This window comes from Anabas testudineus, chromosome 11 (assembly GCF_900324465.2).
Source record: "Anabas testudineus chromosome 11, fAnaTes1.2, whole genome shotgun sequence".
Lineage (NCBI taxonomy): Eukaryota > Metazoa > Chordata > Actinopteri > Anabantiformes > Anabantidae > Anabas > Anabas testudineus.
The window spans coordinates 16,025,054-16,045,737 of record NC_046620.1 but is presented as its reverse complement, the minus strand read 5'-3'; the positions used below and the strand labels follow the sequence as shown (position 1 = coordinate 16,045,737).

Below are 20,684 nucleotides of genomic sequence, written 5' to 3'. Positions count from 1 at the left end.
TTGTGACTATAATAAAAACTAAGCCCATCATAATATTTGATATATTTTTAGGCTCATAAAGTTCTGTTTATCCTCCCTTCCATAATGAAAGCCTTTAGCCTCGCGCATCTGCCTGTCGCTCTGTCTCATTATCTAAGGGGCTGCAGGGCCCGCATTTGACAGTCAAGGTTGTGTCCTCTTAGTGGAATGCTACCCAACCGTTTCCGTGAGCTCCACATCTCATCGTCCTCTCTATCGCTGCATCGCTTTCTCCAGCGTCCTCTCTCGCTCTGTCTCCGCCAATCTCCCTGTCTTCACATCTTTCTTCTTCTCTGCCTTTCTCTTCCTGCCTGCCCCTTAGCCTCGTAGCCACAGAGGTCTAGTTTGAGTTATAAATAGCTGACATAGCCATGGTTCGTCATCGCTAATGGTGCTGTGTGTGTGTGTGTGAGGATGAGTTTCTATGCTCCTACTAATATTTCCTGACAAACTGCAGAGGGTATGAAATACAACAACGCTATGGAAACATATAAAGAAGGATTCTGTATCAAGCGATCAACCAGTGCTGTGCTCCAGCATTGTTTCCCAGATGCACAAGAATCAGCACTTTTCATCCATCCATTGTCCTCTGAATGGATGTTTATTCCTTTTAAAGTGACACAGCAGGGGGGCTACAGCTGGCCCGTACACCTGGAGGGACACGCTTGAGGGTTGTAACACAATTACCTTTATTCACGCTTCACCCACACATAACTCCTGGCACTTTACCACTTAAAGATGGGGACACTAAGCGCCTCCATCCCTGTGTGCAGGGTCAGGCTGACCAGCTCTGGGTGCTGGCGTGGGTTCAGCCACGAGGTTAGCAGGCACTGGAATAAGCTGAAGTCTTCAAGAGAGCAGCTTTGGAGACACGGGAGCCATGCCAGAGGATTAACTCTGCCAGGAGCTTAACCTGTCCATCTTCACCTCACGCTCCCTGTTTCCTGACGTTTTCTCTCCATCAACACTCGTCGCCTCCGCCCAGCAGTTTTTCATTTCACCGTCTTTGCTGTTCTTTCAACACCACGTAACATCAAATCTATAAGTATCCTTAGAAGGGCATCACTCAGGCATCAAATTCATACTCATTATATCCTAATTCATATCAGTTCCTTCAAGACAGTTTACCAGTGTGTGACAAGAGTCTATGTGCATAATAAAGCAGCTTTGTTTCATATTGATGTGGTTCTTAAAGTTCCAAACATCTCAGGGGTCTCTGGCTCAGCCTGTGTACCCCCCTGTTGTTAACTAAGACCCCTCATATCAATATTCATTAGACGGCCTAAAGAGACACCATCTGGTCTTGGGGGAACGGGCAGAGGGGAGAGACGGGCTTCGAATGCCTTTGATTCAGTGCACACAACGCGCCATTCCACTGCACACGCATGATAACATGTTGCGTTACAATGGGGGAAAGTAACAGATGCTGACTTCATGCTGATGCTGATGATCATGATTTTGGCAAATTTTCACATTTTAAACCACAAAAACGAAACTACAAATATTCAACCCTAGCCTGCCAAATACTTCTTTTTGTCAGTTTTAATTCAAAAAACGGGCCCTTTTAAGTAGTTACTTTACAGCCTTTCTAGTGCAGCAGTAAAGATAATATCATAAATCAACTGTGTCAGACTTGTCAAACTAGGTCAAACAGCCTGTTGAAGAACAAGCAGAGTTCATACGGTCAACAAAACAGGCTTGTTAACATGTCTGGTAGTTAGATCTACATTCAAAATGCCCATAATTATCTTTTATCATGGTATTTTTACCTTACTTTATTGGCTAGATATAAGCAGACAGGTAAACACAAAACACGGGATGCTGCGTGTTGTGTGTACGTGTTTTTACTGTACAAAGCCTGTGTGACCATTCAGCTACCGAGGTGCACCCATAATTATCTTTCTTTCTTTTATCTTTCGGCATCACATGTCTCATGTTCCAGCGAATGTGCTTTTCGACTAAATTTAAACTATGTAGTTCAGTGTTATAGGATCAACATGCTGTGTCAGCATTTTGTTATTGTCATGCCATATGAAGATTAACTCATTAACTTCAAAAACTCCCTCTAGCTCTCTCTACTGAGGAGAGATCACCTATGATAACATAGGCACACTGCTCGACATCAACACTTTTCAGACACACCCATGTAACTGTTTGCTCCACTAGAGAGTGCTGCATCAACTCTCACTCTGTTTGGACTGTGAGAGTGCAATAACAGCAGGTCATCTGATGAGGACATTTACTGGAGATACATAGACTCCCAGTGGACTGACCAAGCCCAAACCCTAATGCTAATACACACACACACACACACACACACACACACACACACACACATGGACACACACTTAGTGGAAAATATAATACTGCCCACATGGTGAATATTAGTTGATCGCACTCCCTCAGCTCACTTACTCATTAGCAGCACAGAAGAGAGACAGACTAAAAACGTGCTGGCTGCTTTTGTCAGAAGTTCAGCATCAGTATCAGGTGAGCATACAGGCCACTGGACCATGAGAACTTACAGTGTTTCCACTTCACGCCCAGCTGCGCTTGAAAATGGTCAGAGTCAGGTCACCGTGTGTGTGGTTAAGGCAGGAGCCCTGTATTTCTCTATAGGTCTCAGGCACAACTTCAGAGCCTGTTAGTTCTCTGCTAGTAAATAAAAAAGTAAAATACTGTATGTGACACAGTGCAACAGTGTTACTCATTCATGTGATTCTAATATTTTGGCTTCAAATTTTAGGCTTAACGCTCTACTGTAAGGCTTCTTTTGGTGATATCCCCAGATGCACACTGGTGGCCTAACGTCATGTCTTTCTCCCCCAGTTTCCATTCCTGTAAGACAGAGGTAATGAAACAGCTAAAGTACAGGAAGAGAGAGTTAAAATGTGACCAGCAATAAACCTCCAATCTCCATAAAACACATACACTCACTAGTGTCATTATTCAGATTGTTTTTACTCCCCTAAATTTGTATTCTGTGGCTGCTGTGGTGGACTTGAGTTAGGAGCTCCCTTACTTTGAACAGTGTAGTATTAACCAGATGGAGGGAGCTGCAAGCTATCGTCCACATACCTAGGTGAATATTATGTTTCTTGTATCTAGTTATGATCATATCTCGTATTGTGTCCTCAAGTGACCTGTTCAGAATGATCAGATGTTATAGAATTATGTAGAATTTGCACTGGGGCAGATTTTTTAATTTTACCTTTTTTGTAACAGTGTAAGATAACAGTCATAAGAAAATATAGTTTAGCACATATGGTTTGATGTAGGGAACTAAAAGTGGGTGTCAGGGCTCAGGTTTGGTGGCGTTTCAACAACGATCACTGAAAACCGACAAAAAACAAATCACTTTATCATTGATAGACTATTGCTACATTCAGCATCGTCTGAACTACATCCACTAACACGGTTTCTTGATGGTTTCGTATTGCAATGTGCGTTTTGCTTGCCTAACCCCGATGACTCATTTCTGCAGAAATCAACTCTGTATTTGCCACAGGTCTTAATCTTGACCCGGAGCAGGTTGTAAACCTACACTCCAGAATGATGGCACACAAACACAGAGCTAAACTTAGCAGCTGCAGCACCTACTGTGCTTAAAAATAGAAACTGACACTGATTTTCTTTGGTAATTATGACTCTTTCCCTTCTGCTCATTCTCTTTTAACACGATAAGGGGATTGGAGGTATTTTTCCTCGAGGAGGATGAGCTGTTTTTGCTGCTTGTCATTTCAACTTAAAAGCTTTTTTTTTTTTTTTTTTTTGTGAGCCAAACTGAAAGCTCTGTAAATGCAGATACAGATACCAGCGCCTCACAGCGGAGACACAGTCGACCCATTGTTCACTACATTCATTGACAGTCTCAAAACAAAATAATAAATCTATTTGTTGCCAGCTGGTTCACAGGAGTGAAGATGGGAGTCCCCTGGGTGACCCTGGCAAATTAGAGGGTATGGAGAGACGTAAAGACCTTTAACACCCTGACAATAGACAGAGAACAAATGTACAGCATACTGCAAACATTCTAATGCCTTAGTGTATTTTGTGTGACAAATGCCAATAACCTGACATAAACTGTAGAGAACGAGAAACAAAGATTTGAACAAGCAATCGCTGACTGAGCGACAATCCTTTTTCTTGGAAAGGCACAAGACTCACACAAGATAGTAGCTCTCGCTACTGTCACAGTGGAAGATCCATGAGCTCTGAATTATCACTATAAAAGTGACAATAAGATTCAAAACATCCGTTTCAAGGGGAAAAGAATATTTCAGCTGTTCAAACTCCCAAAGTCCTTGACCTTTTTACAGCTGCTATAAAGACACAAAGTCCAAATGCCACAGTCTGATTTGTCTCATTACTAAATTTAAATGTGAGGTCTGTATCTGCTTTTCTTTTTTACCCAAATGTCATTTACATCATTTTATGGGCTCATCCTCTCATGGAAATTATACAGATTGTAAAGATATGCAGACGTGGTCTTTTCTGTGAGACAATCATCCCTTGCTCTTTCCTGTGCACGGACTCTCTGTCTGTTATAATGGTTTGGTCACATGTGATTCAGCACATAGAAAGAGAGTTTACAGATGGGAAACCGAGATTTGTAGACTGAGGATGGAGTACTCCTACTATCACCATGGAAGTGTTGCTGCTTCTCAGCATTGTCACAGAAAAGCAGAGTTCAGATGAAGAAAAAAAACCTTCTCTGACGTCCTCGGTTGTGAGCTGTGAGGTACAAGCTGTGAGGAGACTGACGGCTTTAACGCTCATTTGACCGTGTGTCATCCAGATCATGCCGGACACATTAGGCCTGAACAGACGCAGCCTGTTTTCAAGACACACCACACGTGTAACACACACAGTGAAAGTATTAGTGTTCATCAGCAGTGTAAATGCTAGAGTGCGTACATGTGGGATTTGCTGTGAACGAGGGGTGTGTGTGCGTGGCAGTGTGTGTTTGGGTGTCAACTTGTGTGTGTGTTCCTACTGCCCAAAGAACAACAACTCATTCTGCCAATTGTGCGACTTCATTAGCGCGTCGCAGAGACACACTCTTCCTCAGCGAAATCCTATTATGCACGGCCGGTGAACTAAGCTTCTTTTTCGTAAACAAGTCAAAACCATTTTGAATCTGTGTGAAAAGAAAGACGACAGCGTGTTTGAGGGAACCTGCTGCCAAGCGCTCAAGTGCCAAATCAGGCCAAGACTGGCGCTGGCTCGACACCATCTGCTTGGAACGGACTCGCTCTCCAGTGTAACCTCCTTGCTACACGAGTCCAAGGTCTCCTGACACCAGTAGAATGACTAAAGCCATTTAAGGGTCAATGACAGCTGTTTGTGCAAAAAAGGATTTTTATAATGAATTTCTTTTTGTATGATCTCCAAAAAAAAAAAATAAATAAAAATAAAAAAAAAGCCTGTGTTGGCATTTCATTGTTTGCAAACCTCAGGAAATCCTAGATAAAAATTGTCAATGAGTAGAAAAGATTTGCAGCTGCAGTATCAAAACAACATTGCGTTATATTAACAGTGAGGTTGCACAAGAGCCCTGAGAAAAGAGAAGTGCTTTTGTGAACATCCAAGTGCAAATACAAAGCAGCAAACTCCAAGTTCCCACATTACAGTTGTTAAGTTCACAGCCATCCTCATGTAAGTACGCACCAAAAAGAGTTATATGAAGAAGATCAAACATCTATTAGAATAATTACTGCAACTAGTAGTCAACATTTCTGATTTAATGTGAAATCCAAACATATTTGTTCCAGTACTAGTTTTCTAAACCTAGACAGAAGACACGTCAAGGCAAAAAAATGCTGAAGCTTCCGAAACCAGATTTATTTTGAGCTGTGCCAGGAGAAAACTCTAAATGAGCACTTTGAGACAGGCAGTAAATGCCTCTTTGATTGATGCATAACTTAATTTTAGTGAAGTTTAATCCTACGTTTGATTTCTGTTTTCTTCTCCATCGGGTGGGCAGGACACTCGCTGGTTTCAAATTACAGATTAGACAATGTAGTTGAGGAATAAAAGACACATTTTCTTTCCCTTTCAAAATGATAAGCAGTATCTGTCAAACCCAAGTCGCGTCCAGATTTCAAATAATGACATTTGAAAAGCGAGGTCACGCACAGGTCTCCGTGTGTGTATCCGTGCTTGTTTAATGGGATGGTGTGATGCTATAATTCAATTTAGGTGACGATGCAGGAAGCCACTGGAATGAGTTTCATTACCAAGCAACCGAAAAACACTGAGCCCTTTCATGCTAGACACATAGACGTCAATCTGATACAGAGAAGAATCAGGAGATCTGAGCGGCACCGTCGTGAGCAGTGTTGTGTGTGGTGACATGTTACATAGAATAAATGTTACTCAGACACAAAGTCCAATGGCGCAACGTTAACACAACAATGCTCCGCTATGTTCAGTTGTTTCTCCACTAACGTTGTCTTGCGTTTGGTGTTGGGGACACAGGAGCAAACAGTGGATTAAATTAAAACTTTTTATTTATTAATTTTTTTTACTATGTGGAAACAATGACACTGAAAGGCTCAGCAGAACTGGGTAAATATTCCCTGTGGGTTCGCCACACACAAGTTATTTGATCTGTTGTTTGTTTGAAATAGTTGACTAGCACAGCTTTAATTAAGCTAAGGGTTATAATGGAATTTAATGTAATATGTGGTGTATTTGGTGCCTTCAGGTAATAAGTGTATCATTATTTAAAGCAAGTAATGAGCTCAACATTGCTCCAAACCAAAACTGAAATAACATTTCTTTCCCATGAGCAACTTAAGCTAAAATTTGGGTCAAGTCATAAAAATACCAGGCATTCGAACACTTCACATATGCTTTCTTTTTGCAAGCCTGCGACTTGCACATGCGTTAAAAGGAATTAGCCTCAATTTTAAAATGTTCTAGATTTGCCATGTGATGGCTATAATGTTCCCATGCTACATTTAGGACCGGAGTACTAACCTAGGACTGACCACAATTGCATGCTGCAGAAAAAAAAGAAACTATGTCCTTTAATTGAAAGTATGAAAACAAAAGTTCCTTCTGCTAAAGGGCATGAGAGGACAGAATGGAGGAAGAAAGTAATGATCACCCTTCACGTCTAAAGAACATTTTGCTGCGACAGTTTTGTGCAACAGGCCAAAACATGATGTCAGAGGTGGAAAATTGACGACGACAATTAAAACATGCAGAGCCGAGACAGGCTGTGCTGCGCTTGTGGTCTTGAGAAACCTAATGTCACAGGAAAGAGAGGGTTTTCAAAGAGGCTTTAAACAGACTGAGGGCTGTGAGCTTATAGGAGAAAGAGAAACGTTACCATGATGGACGGGTGAAGAGAACAATTCCTTCATTCTCCCTATTGTTGTGTCTTACATGGAAGGAATAGTGGCTTTAAAGAGATAAAATAAACTCACAGAAGGGTTATACTGTATATTGATACTGTGGAGATGTACCTGTTAGCACACACTGCTTCCATGCTTGAAAAGCAGAAGAGAGCGGTGAGATGCACGGAGGGAAACGGCACTAGAACATAAAAGATCAGGTCTGAAAGATGATGTGGGGTGCAGATATCATCCTCTCTTCATCAAACTGTGTGTATTCCTCTCTGTGGAGAGTCAGCAACTTTGACAGTGGCACACACTAAATGGGTTCTTCAAAGGAAGATCGGGAAGGGAGCGTCTTACAGCCAGAAATCAAAAGGCTTAGGCGAGCCTTACCCAGAAAGATAATGGAATATGGAATATCACACCCAGCACAAGACAGTGGTAATGAAAATGGCTGCCGGCCTTGTTCTCGAATTGGAGACAGTGTGCTTACCCCCTCTCTATTCTGCAATCCTAATTTTGTCATCAGCTTTCACTGTTCTTCAACTCTCAATACTTGAGTGTCCCTTAAGCTGCCATTTGCCATTTTGGCACAGTCCATTCAAAGCATTCAGTCGAAATCTCACTGTGTCCATGTGCAAAAATGTCCCCTCTGGAGCGCTGTGAGATTAATAACTAGCCAACAATCCAAGGTCAATGTGATAAGAGTATAAAGGAGAAGAAGCAGAGGAGAGAGAAGAGGAAAAAAGAAGGCTTGATTCCAACAATGTGTTCAGGTTTATTTGACATCTCATTTGAATGCAGAGAGCTTTTCAGAGCGATTGTAATGTAGCCAGCTGAGGCTCTCCCCTCCAGAGTAAAGGTAATATGAAACATCTGGAGACCTATCAGCTGCATCAGATGATTTCATAGCCCAAGAATGAAAAGACGACACTGCTGTGCATGTATGTGTAAGTGTTTTTGTGTGTGTGTGTGTGTGTGTGTGTGTGTCTGGGTTGCTCTGAGTCACTGACCACCTGTGGCTCCGTGGATGCAGAAAAGTGAGTTCATAGCGAGACAAGCCACCAAGCCACTGTCTCCATGTTCACATCACCGGATGAATAGGCATCTTTGTGACTCAGCTTGGCAACATCTTCCGCCGTATTGCATCTTTTAACTGTTTGAGTTCAGACAAACACGCCCAGTCAATGAGGACATAGTTTCATCCTAGAAGTCTCCAACAGGAAAATGTATATAAAATTATAATTATAAAGTTATTTTCATCAAACATTCTCTGGTGATGACTTGCTGCATTTGTACTGTGCACATTTGAAGACATTCCCTCAAGGCATTCCTGTGATTCTATTCTTGTGAAATTCACAAGAATAGGACGGACAGACAACTTGAAAACATAATCTGAAAAGTTGCGGCGAATCCATGGGTATCCCTCCATAAGAGAGACACTCTACATACTGTAACTGTCAGCTCTTACTTGACAAATGTCACCAGCTTTGAGGATAACACCATCACTTTAATAGACATTCAGCTCAGATTTTTCTAAGAGCATGAAGCTAAACACTTGCCACCTTCATACTGATTTCTTAAGGTGGTTTGGATGTACCAGAATTAAATAAACTACCATCCTCCTGTAAGACAAGGTGGCCAGTGACTAAGCGAGGCCCAGTGGGGAGGACGAGGTGAAGAACAAAACACTCCCATTGATGACCTTGACCAAAAATACAGAAAAGGCCATTACATGTGTGATGTCCAGTTGTTTCTCAGTGTGTGAAATGTTCCAAAACTTCCACAACACAAACAGACCTCTCAAGGGTTGTGAAGGACGCAGGCAGGGTTTCTGGCTTGGAACGTGGCCAAAACCACAAATACAACACGTATTCCAGGAGCATAGTGAGGCTGTGTTCATCTCCTGCATGTTTCCCCAGCTTGCTACACCTACTGTGGGAGCGGTGCTAGTGCGGCACCAAGAGTACATATTGCATAGTTCCTGCCTTTAGTGTGGTGTTAAAGCATTTGGTATCTGGCTGTATTTTAGGTAATACAAAAAAAAAAACAGGAATGGAGCCCTCGATTCACAGTGCTCAGAGAAGTGTGTTTTTGTCTGCTCGACGGGTGCCCATGCATAAGGAAATCAACTGGTATGCAGGAATGCATTCACGCTGCAAGTTTCTGAATAAACTGCCCGTGAATGAGGTTGGCGAATTCAGGAGAACAGAGGATGACGATCGCGCACACACCCCCACAGACATCGACCACCCTGTGAGAAAATGAAATCAAGATGTGTTGGTGTGCCCCCACAGTCATTATGCACAGTGAGTCCTTCGTTGTTATGCACACCCAAACAGTGGTGTCCCTCTATCGCTGTAAGGACCCTTGTTGACGTAATGTATTCTCTAGTCCCTTACCTTAATCATCGCTAACTAACTGTAACTTTCATCCTAAAACCGTGTATTAAGCCTCAAACAGCCATCTGAATTTGTGAGGACTGGAAACCAGACACCCACACTTGTTTGGATGTTTTGTTAACACAAGTTCCCGAACTGCCCAGTATTGCTGACAGCTGACTGACAACCATTACCACACAGGGTTCAACAGAGTGAGCCACGTCCTTGTACAGTAGCATTGTGGACCAATTTCAGCCATGTTGGCGAAAGAGCAAACTGAAATATGGAAATCGTTTGTTCTTTACAGGCTACAACTGTTGCATTTGTCTCATCTGAAAGTGTAACTGCATTAGAAAAATGAAAGTCTACTAAGAATCGATCTGTCTTGGCCTGATGGTTATTGCTGTTTGCTTCCAGCTAATGCTGTTCATATATCACAGTGCACGAGGACACAAGCAGACAAATGCATTTTGTAATACTGTAATACACGACTGCCATGCTGTAGAATAGATTTTACTAAACATCTCTTTGGGGGAAAAATTGCTACATCAACATCTTTTCATAAAACATATTTACCCCTGTGTTTATTCAAGCTGGAGCAAACATTTGTCGTAACTATCAAACAGTTTTTTACATTCATACTTACAGTTTTGCCTAAAAGTACTTCAGTAGAATTCCCACATGTAATATAAAGTAAACCTTGGGTAGACATTTATCTAACAGTAAGAATTGTATCCAAGGAATATTTTCTTCTTTGCCAAAGTTGGGACCGTTCAGAAATATTTGCAATTATGATCAGTAAAGCAGTATAATATATAATAGAGAGATGGGGTAAAAGTATCTCTACAACAAGTAGAGTAATAGCCGAGTAAAAATAGTCCAGAACAGAAGACAACAACATCAACAACAGCCTTGTCAAAGGCAAATCACAGTTGCAGAACATTATCTGACAATCTGTGAGTGTGAGCTTGTGTTAAACCTGTTTGTCAGGTGGTTTTTGTTGCTTCAGGGACTTGTTAATAGAGACAGTGAGCAGCACAGGACAGGCTAAGCTCTGTGTCCCACTGCAGATGCAATGGTTTGACAATAAAAACTCGCAAACTCATAAAATAATACCCACTCTCTTAGCACACACACACTTACACACACACACATTGTTCGTATGCAGTGACTTCAGAAAGCACTCAGTCTAATGCCATAAAGTGCATTTTCTATAAATTTATTATGATGTTTGTTTAAGTTTAAACGGATAAAGTTGCCATCAATCTACGCCCAGTAACTCATAACGCTGTTGACAACAGTATGTCTCCTGTTTGTCTCATGTCCTCCTGTTATTGTCTTAAATCTCAAACTTGGATTCATCAGCAAATCTTTTTTTGCTGGTAGAGGTTGCTCAGACATATTGATTTCGAAAAGTTGTCATAACTTGTTCCAACTCATCAGATAAAACAAATAATCCGAATGAAAACAGAAAAACAACAACTCTTTTCCACACACACACTCGCACAGACACACACACACACACACAGACACACAATCCTCTTCTGCATACTTGAGCAATAGGCAGGAAACCTTGAAGCTGACTAAGGTAAAGTCAGCATGGGAATATTGTCACTCTGCACCTAAAAAGCTTACTGTAGGACACACACACATGACCACATACACACACAGTCCATACACAACCAACTAGCTCCAATTCTGAACCCCTCGGTTGTGATATTTTATACATATCATAGTACAGTGAGTTACATTTTCTATAGCTATACATCTAAATCTATTAAGCACCTGATTATAAATTAACATTTCACACCCTTCCTGCTTCAGTCCTACCTGTTTTCAGATTTTCTGGACGTCCAAACAGCCAGAAGCCTTTTGGTTTTTCCTGACTGGGGGTCCAAGGTGGGGATTGGGGTGCAGCGCAGTTCTTCTCACTTTGGACCTTTTTCTTCTTCTTCTGGACACTGTTTCCCATTTTGGGGCATTCGTGACGCCCCTAAACAGGAGCTATCATCTCATCATCCTGTAACATCACACCTATTTTCCTGCCTTTGAGTCCCTCGCTCTCCAGCATGTAAACACACCCCTGAGTCAAAGTCAAGAACAAGCTTCTGAATCCCTGAGGTCAAACTATTCCTGCTGTTTCAGCCCTGTGCTGACACACACACACACACACACACATACACACCTCTGTAAGGTATATGTGTGCTAAAGACCCACTAACACCATTATTAAAAAACAAACACTCCTTTGCTCCAAATTGTGCACGAACGCAGGTCCAGAACGCGAAAATACATCACAAACACTCCAGTGAGCACTGCTCTCCTAGAAGACACACTTCTGATCACGTATATCCAGCTGCTGAAGAAACGGCAGCATCCAACACTGACGAGCTCACTACCAAGTGTGTGTGTGTGTGTGTGTGCTTGTGAGCAAGTGCCCCTCCCACTCTCTGCCTCTCTGTGATAGCTCTGCTGCCAAGCCGAGAATTCACACAACTGAGCGTTTTAAGAGTTGGAGAGGGGCAAAAACGCAAGCGTGCAGATTAATCACACACCTAACTATCAGTTAATGGAACCCTTGAGTTGTGTAGCCGCAATGATTCCCTCTGTTTGTGAGCAGAGATCACTTGTCTTTGTTGCAAACCATTTTAAGAGCAGCTGACAGATACTGTCAACACAACACGGTGACAGAGAAAACCCAGATTCCTCTGTCACACACGCAGGCAGATGCTGACGGGAAGAGAGCAGTGTGTCTGTGGTGTTTATCCACAGAGACGACCAACTAAAAGATGGAATGAATACTGAGACAAAGACAGCAGTGGAAACTAAAAAAAAAAACAACTAAAAACTAAACTACAGCGGAGGGATATGATCACACAAATACAGATTAAAACTGGAAAAAGAGAGGATACTGTACGTGCCGGACTACTGGTCAGACAGATCAAAGCTTGTTTCGCTGTGCCTGGAGAAAATGCAGATGCTGAGCCAGATGATGGGGCGTGGGGCGGGGGGTTCCAGAGTGGCACCACTACTTACAGTATGCTACACAGAGCAACAACACAGTAATGTGAGACAATATTCAGCGAACATGAAGAAGCGAATAGACAATAAGGCAGTTAGAGTTACAGCTAAAGTGCAAACAACTCCCTAATCTGTACTGTAACTCATCCTCCTTCTCTTTTCTTGCATTCTGTTTCATCCAGTCTCCCTCCACACCTAAAAAAAAAGAGCATGTATAATGGTGCTGGACAGTCCCACTCGGCAGGGTATGTCCCCACACTGGTGTTGAGGCCTTTGCTGTTTTTAAAGAGCGCTGTCACCGCTTCCAGAGAGTGCGGATTGATAGTGGTCATCAAGAAGGAGGTCAAAGAGAAACATATGGAAGAAGAGAAATTACCATCGTGCAAAACTGAGTGCTTCTAGGAACAATGTGGAGGAAGGGGAAAGGACGTGGAAGGTGAGGAGGAAGAAAATGAAACCACGCACTCTTCATCATGGTCACCCTCATCACGTTTCCTCCCTCCCTTCCATCCCCTATACTCCTCTGATGTGTAGAGGGCTGCTTGAAGATAAAAAGCCTCCAATAAAAAGCTGATTTACAGACGGGGGAGGGGAAAAAGAGAAGCGCAGCTAGGAGAATCATTTACTACTACACAGCTTTTTTTTTTTTTTTTTTCTTTTTTCTCGAGAATCGATTTGGTGTTTTAAGAGCAGGAGAAGTTACTGGTAATGTCTTAATATGACTATGAATGCTTGAAATGACAGCACGTGAAGATATGAAATCACTCAAGCTTCCCACTGCAAAGTGTAAAGTGATCTGCGATGAAGTGATCGGTGAGAGATGATGCTTCCTAATGCAGCCCCAACAGGACCACACCCAGTACATTTGTGCTGCTGGAGTAGTCGGTGCTCGCTATCTCTATCTGTCACACAGCTACACTATCTATGAGAGTGCACTCAGTGTGTGTCTGTACTGGTGTGTGCTGGATGCTCTGTACCCTGCCTTTACTTTAAGTGTGCCAAACATGCCCTAGATACATTTAAATATGAGAGTGATCAAAGCCTGTGTCACTGTCAAGAGAGGTTTTAGAATTTGACAGCTGCGAGGAAATCGAAGGAGAGCAGAGAGAATCACTCTGTGTGTGTGTGTGTGTGTGTGTGTGCATGTACACGTGTTCATGAAGAGGAAATTTGTGCAGAGGAATGCTGTTGTCAAAGAACAGCCCTTAGGGATGCTACAGTAGTTGTCAGGGTGACCATTAGCAAGACTGTAACACAGGATTAGAGAGCCGACTTTAAGTGGTTTTGTACTTTTAGTGGTGCAGACGCGACAGGATTCGGACACTAGTGACCTGATTTTCTGCTAAAACAAAATGGTCACATGGACCACAACTGATCCATGTGACCGTAGCGGAGTCAATTAAAAGTCTTGACGTGCACATTCGAAGAACACCGGTCCAGCACTTCCATCTTGTGGCAAGGCTCTGGTATCACAATAAACAAAACTCAGAGACTCAATTCAATAATATCACTAATGTCCAACTGCAGAGCCACAGACCTGTAAGGCATCCTCACTCAGACCTGCAGTTCAAGTCTAGTCAGTGAGATAGAGAGATGCTAACATGTGCCACCTCCAGGCAAAGAGGGTAATTAGCTGCAGCACATGTGCGATGTTCTAAGTTTCACGTTTTGTTAACTCCAGCTGATTTTTTACTAAATTCTGGGAAAAGCCCACAATACTCTGAATGTCACTGTGTGTCCACTATCCTCCAGCTTCGTTTTATTCTTATTTTATTTGTCCAGAAAAGGGGGAGAGGAACAAACCGTGTGTTCTGCTGGTGCAGAGTACAAGGCCTGGTGATTGGTCCTTGTTTATAGTTATGGTCTGGCTAGGTGAGGACACATATAAGACATATTTTTATGGGGAATTTGCAGCCTGTTAACACAAATGTGAGTTTGAGAGTTTGTGAGACAAGATGATCAATATCAATAATGTGGAGCTGCAGCTTAAATCAGAAACAAACAGAAGTGTCATTGATCGGTGTTCTGAGATGCATCAGGTAAACAGTGTTCAACAGGTGTATCTATTACAACATGTTACATAACAGGAGCCACACACACACACACACACACACACACACACACACAGTTCTATATCCACGTGTATACAGACTCCCACTCCCTCTGTCCCACTCTGATGTCTTCCAGCTGCTTCCTCCTCCACTTCAAACAAACTCCATCTCCTATAAAACAACCCATTAGCTTGTATTCCATAAACAATAAGAAAAAAAAAAAGCTCTAAATGTTGATTGCAAAGTCATTTTAGGAACATCAGGAAGGACGTGGGGCATTATATTCTCCAAAGAAATCAGGCAAAATAGTGTCACAAAATATTGTAAGGAGCCGACACAGCTACAGTAAATGTGACAAAACATTGCATGAGTGTGGACAGTAGATACCCATATTATTATAAGGGTGAAATTAAACTTGATTAATGCTGAAACAAGACCAGGGGGGGGGGGGGGGGCTGTGACCTCAATTCTTAATATGCTTTCCAGTTCTTTCCCCGCTATCTTCATTCTGTCTCTCTGCTGCAACAGATCTCTCAGCACGCCGCTCTACAGTACACCTCCACGTTAGAACGTGACCTGAAAGACGAATAATGTCTCACTCGCCGCACCGCAGTCAGAACCTATTGTTACCTCACGGTACTGCTGCCAGGGCAACGTGAACCTCACAATGCCGTTGCCTGGGAGACGTTTACCTCACCGGCGTGGCTTTAGGTCTGCTGTGATGGATGAGGCCTGGCGGTATCTGCTTACCCAGGTAAAATTACCTCGCCCATCAAAGTGAGTGTGTAAGTGCTGAGTGATGTTTGCAGGGGGACATTGTGCGGTTCTCACACTCCTCCGTCTCTGTCGCATGCCTTCCTTTGCCCTACACCCACTTTCTTCATCCTGTCAAGCTCTATTAAAGTAGCCCTGAGTTGTGGCCTGTAATAGAGCTAAGACTTTATACAATGTTCTCTGTGTAATGAGATGTTTGCTCTTCAATTACTCTGCCAGGTCTGTAATCTGCATTATAGTTTGTGAATCTACACACCCTGACTGTGTTTTGTGATGTGGCAGCCACACACATGCATGCGCAAACTCCTGCGAACAGAGAGAAAATCGAGCAAAGAGCAGGATCCATCACAAACTGATTTACACGGCCACTCTTGTAACACAATAAAAACTATTCTCATGCAGACGCGCGCAGCCTCACTCACAAAACAATGACACAGACGCACACGAGGGATCCCAGGGATTGCGCAAAATGACCTCACTGCTTAAACAGCCGGCAGCCGAAGACAGGCTGCGCCGGACAAAGCAGGTAGTTGCGGGGCCTCTATACGCCCTTGTGTGTGTATGTGTGTGTGTGGGTGATGTAATAAGTGCTCGCGCTGGGTTGGCGCCGCCGTAAGCCTGAGCAATATGCTGCTGCCACACAAACACAGAGATACCCTCTGATACAGGGTAGCACTCGGTCACACACCCTTACACACACACACACACCAAATGTCCACACACAACCATAAACACACGTTGATTACACAATAACAAGCAGCAAAGTCCAACACACCCACAGTGATGCTGAATACAGGGTGTTAAGCAATCTGAGAAGCAAATCAAAAACAGTAATATGTGGCAATGAATAGGCAAGGACTGCAAAAACCTGAGACAAGGGAACGAGAGATACATGTTTGTGTGCATGTGCAGAGAATTCGCTCTAATTAAAAAAGCATTGAGAGACTGCTCCCTGAGAGTCCTCTCAGGGGCTGAATGGTGCTTTGTGATTCGTTGTAATCTCTCCTCTGCATCGCGAAACTCCAGGGCCAAATCTGGCATCCAGGCTGCTGTGCGCACTCACACACAGACACATAAGCACACACAAAAAAACTTCTCCCAAGAATTCAGCACATCAAAGACAGCTTTTTTTTTTTTTTTTTATGGAAGGAATCTCTGTAAAATATAGTTGGCAGTCAGAGCTGGACTGAACAGCTCTGGATCATGGACAAGCAGGGCTGAGCCAGTCATTCAGGGGTAACACAGCCAATGTAAACTCGCTAACAAAGACATATTATGGTAAGAGCAATGTGTAAGGGACTTGGGTTTAGAGGATAATACAAAGATGTGCAGGGTTTATCCAAACGAAAGTCACAAGGATGAGAGGCTAAATGACGACTAAATACCCAAGTACAGTAACTTCCTGTTATGGGCCGACATGCAAACCACTGTACCAATGACATCCAACAACACGCCAAACCAGTATCACCATATAGACCAAGCATTTAGACAAGGGAAAGTATGAGGATGTGTACGAGTAAGTGTCTGGAGGATGAGTGTGTGTGTGCTGATCCATGTGTGGATCTGTGTTATGTTCTGTCTTGTCAGGTTTGTAAAGTCGCCCAGCGGGTTCCGGAAGAATGAAACACAGCGAGGAGACAATAAAGGTACAATGGCCCAGTTATTCACCGGTGGGAAATCAGGACTCCCACACTCTTCTGTGTAAGACAAAGTGCAAAAGAATAAACCACAATTTGTTGAAAGACACACACAGGTAAGCCAGAGAGCACCAGTTGTTCACGTCGGTGAATTAAGGAACAAATCCCACTTCCACTTTCGATTTCACTTTTGTTTTGTTTTGTTTTTTTCAAAATAAAACTTTCATAGTAAACAACAGATGAAAAACTAATTAGCTGTAAAGCGAAGTTTCTTGAACATATTTGACAGTGCTTGTTTAAATTAAATATCCAAAACTTACTGAGACAAAAAGCCCAAAAATGGTTCCCACACATTCTTAACATGAGCCTTTGACCACATCCTCTGCTGGAAAATTATTAGCCCTACTACTAGTTAATCTTTGGTTGCAAATGGAGTCACTGTCTGTTACCCATCCAGTATTGATAGTTCTCCATAGACCCTACAAAACCGCAGTACAAAGCATAATAAGGGATCATGGAAGTCTCTTTTTAGTGGAACAAAACCCACAGAGGAAAGCAGCCAGAAAAAGTCAGTGAATGTGGATTTCAAGAGTTATTGGATAGTTACTACAGTAACACACACTTGACAGAGGAGAATGACACGGCTTTAGAGGTGAAACAAAAACAGGAAACAGGGACTGTGGGTAATCTCTGTGCTGCCGATAAAGCAAATGCATCAGTAAACAGAAAAGGGGATTAGACCCCTGTGCTGGTCTACAAATGTTTGTGTGCGTGTCACTATTTCCTGGTTATAATGCACGGGAACAGCAATAACATCTCTTATGATATTTTATCTTAAACAGAAACCAAATTCCTTTTGTCTGAAAAACATCATTCCGTCTGTGTCTGTAGAGACAAAACAAGACAGAATTAAACAGCAGAGCTGCCAAACAAGCAAAGGGTGGCTCCCTGTGATCCTCAACTAATTTCAACCTTGACAAGGACTAGCCATCCTGACAGAACTTCTTCTTCTAACTTCATGTGTCATGCTAGCAATAGCTGAAGCTGAATATTGCACCTTTAACTTTAACAGAAACTGTAGGTACTGCATGCACGATATTGACATGCATGCACAACAACATGTATTCGCAAACACTTGCACATTTAAACATCCAGAAGATACAGATCAGCTCCTATGGGAAATGTGTATCTGCCTCTTTAAATTTTTAAATCTTCCATTATCACTAGTACCGTCTGGTATTTTGTGCTTGGCTACAAAGGTTTATGAGAATGGTTAGAGTGAACGAAAAAAGCCAAAACAATCAGCTGAAAGGTGCTAAACTGCTCCATAGGGCTGAGGGGAACTACACGTACTGGTGATAATACTCTGCTGCATTAATGATAGCACACAAATGAAATAGGGTTAAGGTCAGGGTCAAGTATAAGGTAGTATACAGTGAGTTTAATGATCCACTCACCTTTTGCAGGGTCATGATTCTGAGGTCCCACTTTGGGGTCCGTCCCGCAAGTTCGATTCAGTGCATTGGCATTGCTCTTCTTCCTGCGGCTCCCCTTTAACCAGCTGAAAGCCTGTCCCAGGGAGCTCCCCGGCTTCCTCTGTCCTCGCTGAGCCTTCGCCTCCCGAGCTAAGATCTCAGTGATGTCCCTGGGAACCAAGTCGCCTGTAGACCTCCTCCGGGACATCATGGAGGTTGGTCCTGGGAGCTGAGGCTCGGTATCTCCACTTGGGTCAGTGTGTCCTCTTTTGGAAACAGGTCGCACAATCTTTGACGAACCCCTACTGTAAGTCCCTCTTTGGCCTCTCCCAGTGTCCCCCTGTTTTTTCCTGGGTTTCACCACCTGGGACAACAATGACACCAGCAGGATGAGTGAAGTGGAAAGAGAAAGAAGGCTAAAAACGAAAGCCAGGGCAAAGCAAAAACAGCCTGGTCAAAAAGAGCAACTTTTAGAGTAGTGAGTTCCTCTCAAAGCAGTGAGTGAAACTCATGTAGGATAACTGTAAATTAACAAGGTGGAAATAAATAGTGGCCATGCCTGCAGAACAGAGAATAGAGAAAATGTACCAGTCTGACTGTATCATGTAGAGCATTCCCATGTTGTGCTACTAAAGCTTTCCCTTCACTCATCCGCCCCCACTTTCCATTTTTTCTACTCTCTCAGTTTGTGTATGTAGACGAGAAGCCCCAGGGAGGAGAATTGGACCTCTGCTGTGTCTATATGTGTGCGTGTTCGTGCATACAGTATGTGACATGTGGTTCAAATCAGTAGAGACGTGTATGGGTGAGTTAGGAAAGAGAAAGAAACTTAAACGCAATAAAACTACCAGTGGAAAGTACGTTGAATGCATAGGTTTTGCTGTGTAATGACATGCATATAAAGAACGCAGATCAACACACACACACACACATGCATAAACATGCAATTCTAATATTCTAGATTTACATAGGTAAACAATGCAAAATGTGCGCTCTAAAATGATCCGACACAACTGTCTAGAACTTACTCAACTAGCGTGCTGTCCTCTCCTGCGCTCCCCTCTTTTCCCTCAGCCTGGGAACAGCCTTGCGGAGCATGTGTGTCTGCCTGAGTGTGTGTGTGTGTGTGTGTGTGTGTGTGTGTGTGTGTTTAGCTGAGTGAATGAAGCTCCATGCTCTCTGAACATTCAGTCCCTCCCTCTGTAGCAGAGACAGCCTCTCCTCCCACAGTGCTGTCAGGAGTCGGCCACACAATTCCAGTTCCTTAACCTCACATACCAAACAGCTGGGATTTAACATTTCAGCTTCGGTCTTTTACTTGAGCACAGGCATCATGGCAGCTCAGGTTAGTGTATCCACAGATAGCCAAAATAGGCTTTCACAGGGGACAGGTAATAAATTAAAAAGGAAATCTGATGACAAAGGATTCTGGGAAAACGAGATCACTGAACGGTCCAGTGTTGGAATGTGGCCTGGCGAAGGTGAAGACGTTCAGCTGTTTTTTCCACAGATATAAAGGGAGTGGCTCTTTCCTGTCACCGTGCAGCCAGGTGGAAACCCGATACCCCCTGTTAGACATGCACACAATTAGGCAGACAGGTAGGTCGAGTCACGAGAGAATAGCTATCTTTAAGTCCCGTCCAGCATCACTGACACTCAACATAGAAAGGTCTGCCACTGAAATATAAAGCAAGGTTCAAATTGCACTGTGGCGGGGAATAGACAAGCTGACATCACCGGGTGGGTGGGTGATGGTAGACACTTGTCAGAAGTGGGTGGAGTGTTTATGTGGATAGTGCCGTGGGACTGGCTCATCTGGTTAGAATGTGAAGGAGAACCACTGGACCAAGCAGATGAGGTCTCATAGGACTACAGTCCACAAGACAATTTATGAATTAGCAACAAGGGGCTTCACTGGAACGCTTCACTGACACAAGCAACAAACATCATGGGGTCATTTTAGGTCCAATCCAATATGCTGT

The 20,684-nt window shown here is 43.0% G+C and overlaps 1 protein-coding gene across 3 annotated transcripts in view; it reads right to left on the bottom strand.

Moving 5' to 3' along the window:
• The window catches only part of kiaa1522 (KIAA1522 ortholog), a 29,489-nt gene extending 9,425 nt beyond the window's left edge, over window positions 1-20,064 (bottom strand). Inside the window, exons 1-2 of one of the 3 annotated variants that reach the window (XM_026346842.1) lie at window positions 19,731-20,064; window positions 18,685-19,066 (exon numbers count right to left, since the gene is read on the bottom strand). In XM_026346842.1, coding sequence (XP_026202627.1) covers window positions 18,685-18,913 — 229 coding nt within the window. In that variant the 5' untranslated portion in view covers window positions 18,914-19,066; window positions 19,731-20,064. Of the gene's footprint in view, window positions 1-11,575; window positions 12,153-18,684; window positions 19,067-19,730 lie in introns of those variants that run through there. The other 2 variants (XM_026346843.1, XM_026346844.1) reach the window with 2 other exon arrangements.
• Window positions 20,065-20,684: the final 620 nt, after the last annotated feature.